Source organism: Canis aureus, chromosome 19, assembly GCF_053574225.1.
Source record: "Canis aureus isolate CA01 chromosome 19, VMU_Caureus_v.1.0, whole genome shotgun sequence".
Classification (NCBI taxonomy): domain Eukaryota; kingdom Metazoa; phylum Chordata; class Mammalia; order Carnivora; family Canidae; genus Canis; species Canis aureus.
Window position 1 is genome coordinate 44,810,493 of NC_135629.1, and position 13,035 is coordinate 44,823,527.

At 46.0% G+C, this 13,035-nt stretch overlaps 1 protein-coding gene across 4 annotated transcripts in view; it reads left to right on the forward strand.

Annotated features, from left to right (window-relative positions):
* Nucleotides 1–1,885: 1,885 nt before the first annotated feature.
* The window catches only part of PBX4 (PBX homeobox 4), a 36,709-nt gene continuing 25,559 nt past the window's right edge, over nt 1,886–13,035 (forward strand). For 3 of the 4 annotated variants that reach the window (XM_077859237.1, XM_077859240.1, XM_077859238.1), the window contains exon 1: nt 1,886–2,052. In XM_077859237.1, the coding sequence (XP_077715363.1) occupies nt 1,901–2,052 (152 nt within the window). In that variant the 5' untranslated portion in view covers nt 1,886–1,900. Of the gene's footprint in view, nt 2,053–5,068; nt 5,451–13,035 lie in introns of those variants that run through there. The other variant, XM_077859239.1, reaches the window with a different exon arrangement.

The window sequence follows — 13,035 nt, forward strand, 5'->3', positions numbered from 1 at the left end:
GCCCAAAGGTAGCTGTGTTTCACTTGCTCTTGCATCAGCATCCCCCAGTTCTAACCCATAGTCCTCTGGTCTCCTTTGGCATCTTGTCCCATTGGTTTTTCTCTCTCTTGTAGGTCTCTCTTCCCTTCAACCTTTGATCCCTAAAGCTTTCAACCCCCTGCTTCCACCACTGTTCTCTGAAAGACACCAAAATTACCCATAACTTAGGCTTCCTGTGTAGGGCTGCACTAGCTGCTGAACTTTTGTGCAGGGCAACAACCCTCCATGGTCCCCACAAATTCTAGTACTTTCTCTTATTGGGACCCAGTGTTGAGTTTCCTTAATCAGAGAGTGCTTTTTTTTTTTTTTTAAGATTTTATTCATTCATGAGAGATGCAGAGAGAGAGAGGCAGAGACATAGGCAGAGGGAGAAGTAAGCTCCCTGTGGGGAGCCTGATGTGGGACTCGATCCCAGGGCCTACCCCCCATCATGACCTGAGCCAAAAGTAGACGCTCGACCACTGAGCCACCCAGGAACCCCACCAGAGAGCTTTTGAAGTGGTTCCTAACACCAGCCTCTATCACTCATTTCCATTCCCTGCTGTCTTTTTTGGAGTCCTCCAATCCAATCACACCAGATGGTGTTTGAGTTTCCTCTCCAGCAGCAATGGGAAGAAGGTGGGCCCTACCCCAAAGGGTTCGCAGAGAGGCTGAGGACCTTTATGAGACTGCGTCTGGAATCTGTCCTCAGAGCAGAGGCTCCACCAGGTCCCAGTGACTTTGGAGAAGTGATTCGTGTCCAGTCGGTTCCTTTTCTCTCACTCGACGATCCTTCTCTGATGCAGTGAGCACTAATGGCTAGAAACCAAGACTTGTGGAGATTCACTGTTACTTGGGGTACACCTCAGAGGAGACCCTCAGGAAGCATCCTTCAGTAGTTCAATAAGTCTGCTTGGGTGTTCTAGGGTCAGATTGCAGTTGATGGAGAGAATGGATAAACCAGAGGTCATTTATAAGCTGGACCTTGAAAAGAGAATTGATTTGTGTAGCAGAGAAAAATCTCTCCGTGCAAATCTTCCAGCCACCATCACCACACACAACTGCACCCCTCGTCAAAAGCTCCGGGGAGAGGGGGGTAGAGCCAGAAGGTCGGGAGCCCTAGGGACCCACCTGATGGGGCGGAGACTGAGGGGACCCTTAGGGTACTGAGGGGGGGCCTGGGTCTCAGGGCTTCTGAAGATGGTGGGTTTTGGTGGGGATCTGAGAAATCTCAGGATTTCTGAGAAGGAAGGGGTGATTTGAAGGAGGAGTGGGGTTCTCTGAAAAGTGGGGACTGGGAAGAGATGTGGGTTCCTGAGGAAGTGGGGGCATCTGAGTGGAGACCTGTGAGGAGTGGGAGCTCTGCAGGGGAGTAAGGGCTCTGCGGCGATGTCGGCGGGGGCGGTGGACTCAGACTTGAGGGTCTCTGAGAAAATGCGGGACCTCTCCGAGGAGGGGCAGGGGCTCTGAGGAGACGTGAGGGCCCCAGGAAGGATTAAGGTCCCTAAGCGGGAGTCCTTGCTCTGAGCTGGTGAGGAAGGCGGAGAGCTGAGGGGTGGAAGGAGGAGGGTGTGGGTGCGAAGAGCCGTTGCCTCGGCAACTCCCAGCCGAGTCCTGGGCCGCTGAAGGGAGCTGTTGAGGGCGCGTCTGTGGGCGGGGCGCGGCGGCCCGGGCGGCGGCAGTTGGCTGGCGGAGGCGGCGGGGCGTGTCCGTGGGCGGGGCGCGGCGGCCTGGCTGGCGGCGGTTGGCGGGAGGCAGCGGCGAGGGGTGGGGTCTGGGCGCGCGCGCGCACAGCGCGCGGGGGGCGGTGGTTGGCTGCGGCGACCTGTGAGCGCTCCAGGCCCGGCGGCACCGTGTCAGCGCCGGCCCGGCCCCGCCGCCCATGGAGTCCCCTCCGCGCCCGCAGCGCCCCGCGCCGCCTCCCCCGGCCCCGCGCCGCCCGCCGCCCGGGCCCCCGCCGGGCCCCGACACAGGCGAGGTCCTGCAGCAGATCATGGCCATCACCGACCAGAGCCTGGAGGAGGCGCAGGCCAGGTGCTGCGCGGGCTCGACGGGGGCGGGGGCCGGGGCCACCCAGAGTGGCGGCAGAGAAGGGGGCGGGCCCAGGGGCCAAGGCCAAGTTGACTGGAGGCTGAGGGGTGAGGAGGGTGCAGGGTGAGAGCGTGAGAGGGGAGATGTGGGGGCTCGGGGAGGCTGAGGGGGGGCGGGTTCTGAGGCCGAAGGGATTTATGAGGTTAAACTGCGACAGATTGAAAGGCTTATGGGGCTAAGCAGCGGGTGATGGGTTTTAGGGGCCCATCCTGGGGTGAGAGGGATGGGTTTAAGGGGAGTTTGTGGATGGGGAGGTATATGGTGAAAGGCAGTTTGAGGCTTATGAAATGTAAGGGTTAAGAGGAAAGAAGGAAGGTGTAAGGGCTGAGAGATGGGATTTGTGAAGGATGGACAGCTAAATGGATGCATTAGTGAGACTTCTGAGGTGGGAAGTTTTGAGAGAGACGATGGAGAGTGAGTTGTGGGCAGTGGGACTTACGGATGAGGAGATGGGGGTGACTTGGTGTGGGAACCATCAGGAAAAAAGGTTAGTGGAGGAGCTGCTGGGTGGGGATGGAGGGCCGCCTTTTTATTAACTCAGCAAATATGTATTAGATACTGTGTGGGACACCCAGCTGGGTTGCTGACACAGTCCCTTCTCTCAGACTCCTAGTAGTGAGGGAGAGAAAGTAGCAAAAACCAAGTATACATTGTGAGAAAAGCTCTGAGAAAAGGGATGGCATGCTATGGGAAGTCAGGTGTTGAGGACACGGCGCTTTCGGGCCCCCGGGAGCGGGAAAGAGCTGGAAGAGAAAGCAGAGCCAGAGACTTAAAATCCCAAGTTCAGTTTGGGGAGGGGTTGACACCAGACCACACAGGACCCACAAGTCTTAGGAAGGAGTTTGGATTTTATTTCAGTTGCGCTGGGAAAAAACATAGCAGTTTTAAGACGACCTGTCCTACTTGCTTCCACCCACCACTTGTCAGCCAGCCAGGAACAGTAGAATCGGCTTCACAAGGCAACCCATTGTGTTGGGGGCCTGCTCAAATTATTGGAAAATAGGAAAGGACCAAAGTCCTTTTGGAGGATGGGGCCTATTTGGGTGTGAAGGATGGTCCCTGGGGCTGGGACTAGGGTCTGGTGCAGTCGCTAGAGCCCTCTAGTGAGGAGGGGTTATGTCAAAGCCAAGTGAACAGCAGCCACAGGAAGGAGGAGGCAAAGAAAAGATGGATTCAGCATGCATTTGTTCTTCTCACTTTCCTTTGCTTCTTGTGGATTGTCCACTTTCTGCAGTTTCATAGACTCTTTCTGGAAAGTTAAGAGTATTATTATCCTCCTCTCTTACTATGTTCATTCTACGTTTTGGAGCACTGTGCTAGGTGCTAGAGAAACCAAGTTGGCTAAGATGTTCTCTGCCCTCTCAGACATCATTGAAAAATGGGGTGCGTGGGAGACTAATTTATAAATAGTTATCATAACAAGTGTGTGCTGACTAGAGGTGATTCCTGGCACCAGGGGAAAAAAGAGATGGGCCTAGAGAGGGGGTGCCCCGTGTGATACCCTGTCTGCTAGACTTGTCTGAGAGCAGGGGCTTTGTCTTATTTTCCTTTGTATTCCCAGGACTATGCACAATGCCTGGCACCTATCATGTAGTAAAGTTTGTGGCACTTCAGATTCTGGAAGGATTAGGAGGAGCTGGGGAGAGGGAAATGGGCTCTTCACACCCAGGAATCACAGAGACAGTGCTTTGGGTGTTTGTGGAGCTCCCAAGTTCTTTCTGTTCTAGGTAGGGAGCTGCTTAAGGAGTTAGCTCTGCTCAGGTGTGGCCTTCCTCAAGCATCTGTCACCCCATTACAACCCCAAGGTGCACTCTTCTTCTTACAGCAATCCAGTACTCCCCTAGATAGACTTTAGAATGGTGTGCAGTCAGTGACCTCTTCCTTGCTATTCTTGAAGACAGCTTTTTCTTTTTCTTTTAAGGCTAGGACATTGAATAGTGGGGCATTATACATGCATGACAACGTGGTTATTAGGTAGCTGGTTCCTGGTTTCTTTTTGAGGTAGAAAGGCCCCTGGGGCTTTTATTTTGAGACTTAGAAGCTTCAGATCTGCCCCCCTTCTTTGGATATAGCTCTAAAAGCCACCCAAGTTCAGACAACAGTCTTCAGTCCTCAGGTGGATCACTTACTCCACTCCAGGCAGATAGCTTGGGTGGGTCTTTTCCTCATAGTAAAACTTTGCAGCCTGGTAGATTATCAACCTGGGAGGGGGAGCAGATTGTGTCTGTCCTGATCAACCGACTGGGTGAGGCTTTTGCAAGTCTTTCTGCCCCTGCCCTTTCTTGGTGCACCCTGACCCCTTCATAGCCCTGGAGTCAGTTCAGCTTAACTGTCTAGCAAGAAAGAATTTTTCATCTCACATTCAAGGCCCTTTCAAACTATTTTGTCACCGTAAGCGTGCTTAAAGAGGGAAAGCACACCTATTCTCCTTAAACCAGAATTCTTACTTACACCTTTCTGCATTATTTGGAAGGCATCTCCAAGTGCTTGTGCATGATTCATTTTGTCATGATAGTCTTGGAATAGTGAACTGTATATTGTTCTTCCTTTGGGCTACACAGTGGACTGTAAGGGACTTTGGAATATTTCACTTTAGTTTAGATTCAGCCCAAGTCAGCTGAAGACTTCCTATGTGAGGGATAAGCAGTCTTCTTGAATGATCTTCTGACCTTCAGCTATACCCTAAGCTCTTCCTGGAGAAGGTACAGTTCTGCATTTTCTGATTTGGAACCATTCCCTGATGATGAGCTCATCCATTTCTTGTATGAGACAAGTCAGGCAGGAAATTTTATCTCATTTGCCAAGGATTGTCTGAGTATTTTGCTCTATCATGCATAGCCTTGTTTTTTTATAATAATAAATTTTACAACATTTTACAGTTTCTGCATAATTCATTTCATCTGCTTTGGCTACCTTTATGAGAGGCTTAGGAGGGTTATTAGACTAGGGTTGAGGACTCCTCTGTCAAAACTGTCAGGCTCAAAGTTCTTCCCTTCTCCCAGGGTTCTTAATGAATGTATGAGTCATAAAAATCTGTTGTAAGCTCTGGGCCCTCCCTCACTTCCCACCCCCTTGGAGATCCTCAGCTTCAAGTGCCCCACAGCCTGGAAGCTGCCTCTCAACAAAGGCTGGTAGACTCATTTTTTGTCCAGTAGTAATATTTCTAAGAAATTAGTATGAGAACTCTAGAACTGAGGGGTAGATTTTGGAAACCTGGTAGAGAAAGGAAGTAGAATGGTAACAGTGTTATCTGGAGATCCATACTCCACACCTGATGTTCTGGGAGAGCAGCTGAAAAAGACTTGTCTTTCTTCAAGTTGTTCTGCATGTTGGAATGACAGGTGAGTTGTGCTGCGTGTTGCTGGATTGGCAGATTTCACTGTAGTGGTCACCCTTTGCTTACAGGTACACACTGATTCACTACAGAGTTGTACAGTTCAATTTGGTAACCACTCACTGTATGTCTTTTCTTTAAAAAAAATTTTTTTTTAATTTATTTGAGAATGACAGTGAGGGAGAGCATGAAGGAGAGGAAAGACAGAGGGAGAGGGAGAGGCAGACTCCCTGCTGAGCAGGGATTCCGATGTGGGGCTTGATCCCAGGACTCTGGGATCATGACCTGAGCTGAAGGCAGATTCTTAACCAACTGAGCCACCCAGGTGCTCCACTATATGTCTTTTTAAGTTAAAATGAATTAAAATTAAATACTCAGTTCCTCAGTTGCACTACATGTCAAGTGCTCAGTAGCCACATGTGACTAGTGGCTACCATATTAGCACAGATAGAGAACATTTCCATAATTGTAGAAAATACTGGACAGTGGTGCTTTAGAGCAGTTCTCTGGCTGGACATGCAGCAAATTTCTGCGGGAATCTTATTGCAATGCAAGTTCTGATGTAGCAGGTCCCGGTGGGGCCTAATGGGGCCCAAGAATCCACATTTCTAACAGGCTCCCAAAGGTGCCAATGCTGATGATCCTAAACCACACTTAGAGACATCAGGCTCTCAAAAGTGGAGATAATAGCATCCCTTTTATTTAAATTTTCATGAGTCAGTTCACCTAGTAGTTGGTTAATCTGACAAATGAAACTTATCTTCTTGAAGCCTGAGTTGTGTTTGTAGTCATAATAGGTTTTAAGTTAATCACAAGGGTCACTTATTAGCATTGTTTTGCTTACTTAATTTAGGAAGAAAATTATAAATGAAAAAATAAAATTCAAAAAATCGTTGATTTTTTTTTCTCTTAATGAAAATCTTGGCTTGAGGCCACAAGACCCTGTTGTTTCAGGGTCTGTTTACATTTTTATTTTTTTATTTTATTTATTTATTTATTCATGATAGACACACACAGAGAGAGAGAGAGAGAGAGGCAGAGAGGCAGAGACACAACAGGCTCCATGCAGGGAGCCCGACATGGGACTTGATCCTGGGTCTCCAGGATCACGCCCTGGGCCAAAGGCAGGTGCTAAACCGCTGAGCCACCCAGGGATCCCCTGTTTACATTTTTAATCTAAAAAAATCAGATTGTGGAAGTTTCAAGGTTGTTTCTATATTTCCTTTATAGTGTCTATGAAACCACAGCCTAACATTGTGTTTATATAACTTGAATGCAATAGAAAATGACTGCTAGGGAATGGGAATAGGTTTTAAGGAAAAAACCCTTTATATATAGTGAATAAAGGGATGATGGATAATGATTACTGTCATAACTGTTTAGGAGCAAGCAGTGTGGTATATGGGGTGGTATACTTGAAACTAAAAAGATTATATTTAGAAGTTCACTTTTAGGGGGAGCCCCGGTGGCCCAGTGGTTTAACACTGCCTTCAGCCCAGGGCCTGATCCTGGGGACCCGGGATTGAGTCCCATGTCGGGCTCCCTGCATGGAGCCTGCTTCTCCCTCTGCCTGTGTCTCTGCCTCTCTCTCTCTCTCTCTGTCATGAATAAATAAATAGAATCTTAAAAAAAAAAATAGAAGTTCACTTTTAGGCAGCATAATAGGTATGACAAGGGCGGTCATAGCTTTTCTTAGGAAGAAAAAATTTCTTTGAATTTCTTTTTTAACTTGATTTTTACATGTGAAACATGTTAGATACTTTCTAGGAGTAGAAATTTACATGACTGACTTAATTCCTCCAGTATTTCTGCAGATTAACATTGCCTGTAATACAGACTAAATTCTAATTATTAAAGGGAGATGATCTGGCTTTGACTATCCTTAGAACTTACTCAAGTAGCAAGGCATAAACTGTCAACTGAATGGTGTGCCCCTTTTCTAAAAGTCTGTGTCCCCATATTTAGGACTTCAGTTCTGGAATGCATGTCAGTGAGCATTCAGCTTTCAGCATGCCTATTCAAAGTATGTGGGGAGTCAGAGGAGGAATTTATGGTTTGGAATTTCCCCAAAGCTAGATAGTATTAGCAAGATAAGGTCTACTAGTCCAAACCTAGGAAGTAGAATTAAAGTTAAATTTTTTCTTTTCGTCATCCTTAGAAAGGTTTGTTAGATCCCAGTCAACTTAGTGCCACCGCTCTGTTCTTAGCCTACTTATAGGTTTTAGCTTTGCTCTTAGGGTTAACATGCTTAGCTTAGCTTGGCTTGGTCTAGTGCCAAAGGGAAAGTCTTGTGGTCTTTGGAATGTTTTTCCTAAGAGTTGGATTTTGTTGGTTTTAATACAGTTTCCTAAAGCTATCTAAAATCTAGCTAGGGTCACAGCAAAATCCCTTTTGAAGTAGTTTTATTAAGTAAAGCAACATGCAGTGTTTTAGAAAAGTTTCACAAATAAGTAAGTACCCCTCTTTCATTTTAGTGACAGTTACTGAGTGCCTCTGTCGACACAGTGGTTGATGATAATGAAAACAATGGGGACACAGGGAGTTGGTTAAGTGTCTGCCTTTGGCTCAGGTCATGATCTCAGGATCCTGGGATCAAGCCCCCCATTAGGCTCCCTGCTCAGCAGGGGAGTCTGCTTCTCCCTCTCCCTCTGCTATGCTCCTTGCTTGGCTCGCTTGCTCTCTCTCTCTGTCAAGTAAATAAATAAAACTTTTTAAAAATAATGAAAACAATAATGCTTTCCTTCATTTAAACTTCCCAATAGCCCTAGAAAGTGGATGGTTCTTCCCATAGTTTCTAGATGAAGAGCTGGACCTGAGTAAGAACTTGCCTGAAGTCAGACAACTAGGAAGTGGTTGGACAGAGATTTGACTCTGTTCTCTGAAACGCTGGTGCTGACCTGCCACCTTCCCTGATTTTCCCAGAGATTGCCACCACCCCCACACCTGGTTTACTAGACTATGACATCACTTCGTGCTCATAGGAGCTAGAAGGTGATTATAGGCGCTATGAGAAACTGGACAGTTGGGATAAAGCTAAAGATGTTTTTAAAGTTTCATTCTTACAGATTTAATCTCATTTACTCAGTAAAACTTCGTTTTGTGCCAGGCCCGGGGATGCAGCAATGATTCCCGAAAGCTCACGGTTTCAGGATCAGCAGACATAGGAGAGTGCTATGGTAGTGGGGGGGGGGGGGGAGGATGGTTAGGGGGGGTGGGCAGAGAAAGTGTGACAAGGAATTAGCCAAACAAGGAATTAGTCAAGATTGAGGGAGGCCACCTAGCAGCAAGATGAGTGTGGATGCTAAGACCCTAGAATCTAGCTAAATGAGGCGGGGGGACATGAGCATGCCCCAAAGAGATGACCATGCATCTGGACGCAAAGCTTTGCCCAGGCAGAAAAAGAAGGCACCACAGTCTTGGCTGGGGCAAGCATGTGTGCATGGAAGGCAGGGGGCATGAAGACATGCAATGGGGCTCCATCAGGCACAGTGGAGGGCACAGCTTTCAAAGGGGAACTCAGATGGGGTGACTGCTTGCCTTAGCTGCTGTCTAATGGAGCATGGCCTTGAATTCCTTGCCAAGCAAGGAGTGAGCATAAAGTTTATTCTGTTCCTTGTATAAGTACTTCTCAAAGTATTCAAACCTTTCTAAGGTATTGGTCCTGGTCCAAAGAAAGCTCAATAGTCATTACCTCCTGTCTACCATCTATTCTTCAGAAATGTCTTGAGACACTCATTTATAACCTGTCTTTCAGATTGAGCCCTCCAGGGGTTTGAGGGCTCCTGTTCTTTCAAACTAAAGCAGTTTTCCCTTTTTTTCCATAACCCCCTCCTGCCCAATTCTAGTGTCCTTTGGCCATTATCCTTTTTGATCTTACTTCTCTCTTCTCATGCAGCACTATTAAACCCCTTAACACTTTTCCTCATTCCTAGAGTGGATGAGTGCCCACTGTGTCCTCGGCTTTAGAAAGAGACCAAGACGAGGGGCTCCCAACAGACCTCTGTGATTCTCTTGGCTTCTTCTACCTTCTTTGATGGTGCAACCCAGCGGTTTTCACCCCAATTTTTGACTTCTCTATTTGTCCAAGTTTAAGTCTGGAGACATCAGAACTCTGCCTTCAAACTTTTTGTTTCTATTCTCTGCCATTTTGACATCTCTAGCTTCTACCTCTTCTTCAGTTCAACGAGTCTTTGCTCAGCTAGTGTGCCAAGTATGGTACGGGCCTAGAGTTTCTGAAACCAGTAAGTTGAGGCCTTCCTCATGCCCAGACCAGTCATAGTAAATGCTTTAAAGGGAACAGGGGAAGGAGTAAGGACTCCAAAAAAAAAAAAAAAAAAAAAAAAAAAAAGGAGTAAGGACTCCAGAATGGGGCAAGCCACCCATCAGAGTCTTACACTTGCCTGGGTGGCTTAGTTGGTTAAGCGTCTGACTCTTGATCTCAGCTCAGGTCTTGATCTCAGGGTTGTGAGTTCAACCCCCATATTGGGCTACACGCTGGGCCTGGAGTCTACTTAAGGAAAGGAAAAGGAGGAAGGGAGGAAGAGGGGAAGACTTTGCTGTATATAACATGACTGTGAGGCAGGAAAGAAGGTCCATAATGCTCCAGCTGTCTAGCAGAAATTAAGTAATAATTCTTATGAACATTAGAGCAGCATGGTAAATAAATAAAAAACATGATTAAACATCTTTTATTGGGGGATCCCTGGGTGGCTCAGTGGTTTAGCGCCTGCCTTTGGACCAGGGCATGATCCTGGGGTCCTGGGATTGAGTCCCATGTCGGGCTCCTGGTATGCGCCTGCTTCTCCCTCTGTCTGTGTTTCTGCCCTTCTCTCTCTTTCTCTCTCTTTCTCTCTCTTTCTCTCTGTGTCTATCATGAATAAATAAATAAGATCTTTAAAAAATAAAAAAATAAACACCTTTTATTTTAGCACCTCCTGCATTTCTTTACTCTCCTTTATGATCAAAGAGTTTGTGGTTGGCTGCTTCCACTTACCCTCCTCCACTCATTCTATCCCACCCTTCTCCTCCCTCTGCTGAGTCACTAGTGACCTCCATGTTGCTAATTCCATGGTCTCTTCTGGGTTCTTCTCTTGCTTAGCCTCTAAGAAGCATTTCTCACAGATTGCTCTTCTCTCCTTGAAACTCTTTTCTTGGTTTCTCCTCAGTGGCAGTTCAGTCCCAGTCTCTTCTGTAGGCTTTTCTTGACTTCTATAAGTCCATGGGCCTGGGGCCTGGACCTCTCTCTATGTATACTCTCTTGTGGTGATTTCCTCAAGTCTTGTGACCTAAAGTGCCATCTCTATGCCCAAGACTCCCCATCTTTTTACTGCTTATCTCCAACCTTGAGTCCATGTCCATGTGCTTGGCTACCTACCTCATACCTCCTTTTGGATAGCTCATAGGTATCTCAAGTTAACCTGATCAAAACACAGCTCTGTTTTCCAGACCCTTCTTCCCTAAACCTGCTGCCCTCCAGTCACCCCTATAGTAGTTAATGATATCTCCTTTCATTGGGTTGCTCAGGCCTAAAACTAGTAGTTATTCTTGAATCTCCTCTGTCCCCAAAATCTCACACCACATTATCAGGAGGTCCTGTTGATTCCATCACAGAAGTAAAAGATCTATCTACCTTTTTTTCCTTTTTTCATTAAGTAGGCATCACGCCCAATATGGGACTCAAATTTAGGATGTCAAGGTCAAGTCGCATATTCTACTGACTGGGCCAGCCAGGTGCCCCAAGATGTATCTACTTTTTGTCTACTTCCATAACTCTAAACTAAGCCAGCAGCATTTCTGGACCATTCCAGCTATAGTAGCCTCCAGACTGTGTTCCTGGTTCCACCCCTTGCCTTCCATTTTGGTCTCAGAGCAGCCACAGTGATCTTTTAAAAATGCAACTAAAAAAAAAAAAAAAAAAAAAAAGGCAATTCAAGGGGCTCCTGGGTGGGTCAGTGGTTTAGCGTCTGCCTTTGGCTCAGGGCATGATCCCAGGATCCTGGGATGGAGTCCTGCATCGGGTTCCCTGCAGGGAGCCTGCTTCCCCCTCTGCCTATGTCTCTGCCTCTCTGTATCTCTCATGAATAAATAAATAAAATCTTTAAAAATAAATAAATAAGGATACCTGGGTGTCTCAGTGGTTGAGCATCTGCCTTTGGCTCAGGGCATGATCCTTGGATCCTGGATCAAGTCCCACATCGGGCTCCCTATGAGAAGACTGCTTCTCCCTCTGCCTGTGTCTCTGCCCCTCTCTCTCTCTCTCTCTCTCTCTCTCTCTCATGAATAGGTGAATAAATCTTTAAAATAAAAAATAAAATGCAATTCACTTAAAGATAAGTAAATAGATCAATGGAATAGAGTTGAAAATGCAGAAATGAACTCACATATATATGATCAATTGATTTTCTACAAGGGTGCCAAAACCATTCAGTGGGGAAGGAATAGTCCCTTCAACAAATGGTCTGGAAAAACTGGATCTGCACATGCAAAAGAATGACTTTGAACCCTTAACTAACATCATATGCAAAAGTAACTCAAATAGATCAAATACCTAAGTGTAAGATCTAATCCTGTAATACTCTTAGAAGGAAACACAGGCATAAATCTTCGTAACCTTGAATTAAGCAATGGGTTTTTAGATATGATGCCTAAAGCACAAGCACCAAAACAAAGAATAGATAAATTGGATTTTATTAAAATGAAAAACTTGGGCAGCCCAGGTGGCTCAGTGGTTTAGTGCCGCCTTCAGCCCAGGGTGTGATCCCAGAGACCCGGGATCGAGTCCCACGTCAGGCTCCCTGCATGGAGCCTGATTCTCCCTCTACCTGTGTCTCTGCCTCTCTCTCTCTCTCTCTCATAAATAAATAAACTCTTTAAAAAAAAAAAAAAAGAAAAACTTCAGTGCTTCAAAGGACACTATCAAGAAAGTAAAAACAACTCACATAATGGGAGAAGAGATTTGCAAGTCATGTATTTGATAAGAGTCTAGCTAGTATCCAGAATATATAAAGAACTCTTACAATTCAACAATAAAAAGACAACCCCATTGAAGAATGAACAAAGTATTTAAGTATTTGAATAGACATTTCCCCAGAAAAGAAGAATGACTGATAAACACATGAAAAAATGTTCAGTATCATTAGTCTTTAGAGAAATGAAAACCAAAACCACAATGAGCTACTATCTCAACACCCGCTGTGTGGCTATAATGAAAAAGACAATAGCAAGGGTTGGTGAGGATATGGAGCAATTGGAACCCTCATAGCCACTGAATTGTATGTGTGCTTTTAAGAGTGAATTTTATGGTATATGAATTACATCTCAAAAAATCAACACTAATAAAAAAATCTAATTTATGTCATGTGATAACTACTCTGTAAAATTTCCATTGCTCCCTGTAATGGTTTTCTGTTGCCACTGTAACAAATAATAGCAGCTTTAAAAAGCACACATTTATTTATTGTCTTCCATTTCTGTAGGTTATAAGTACAACATGAGTCTCTCTGGGCTAACATCAAGGTTTTCAAAGGGCTGCCTTTCTCCTGTAGGCAATAGAGGAAGAGTCCATTTCCAGCTTGTTGACGCCAACTGCATTC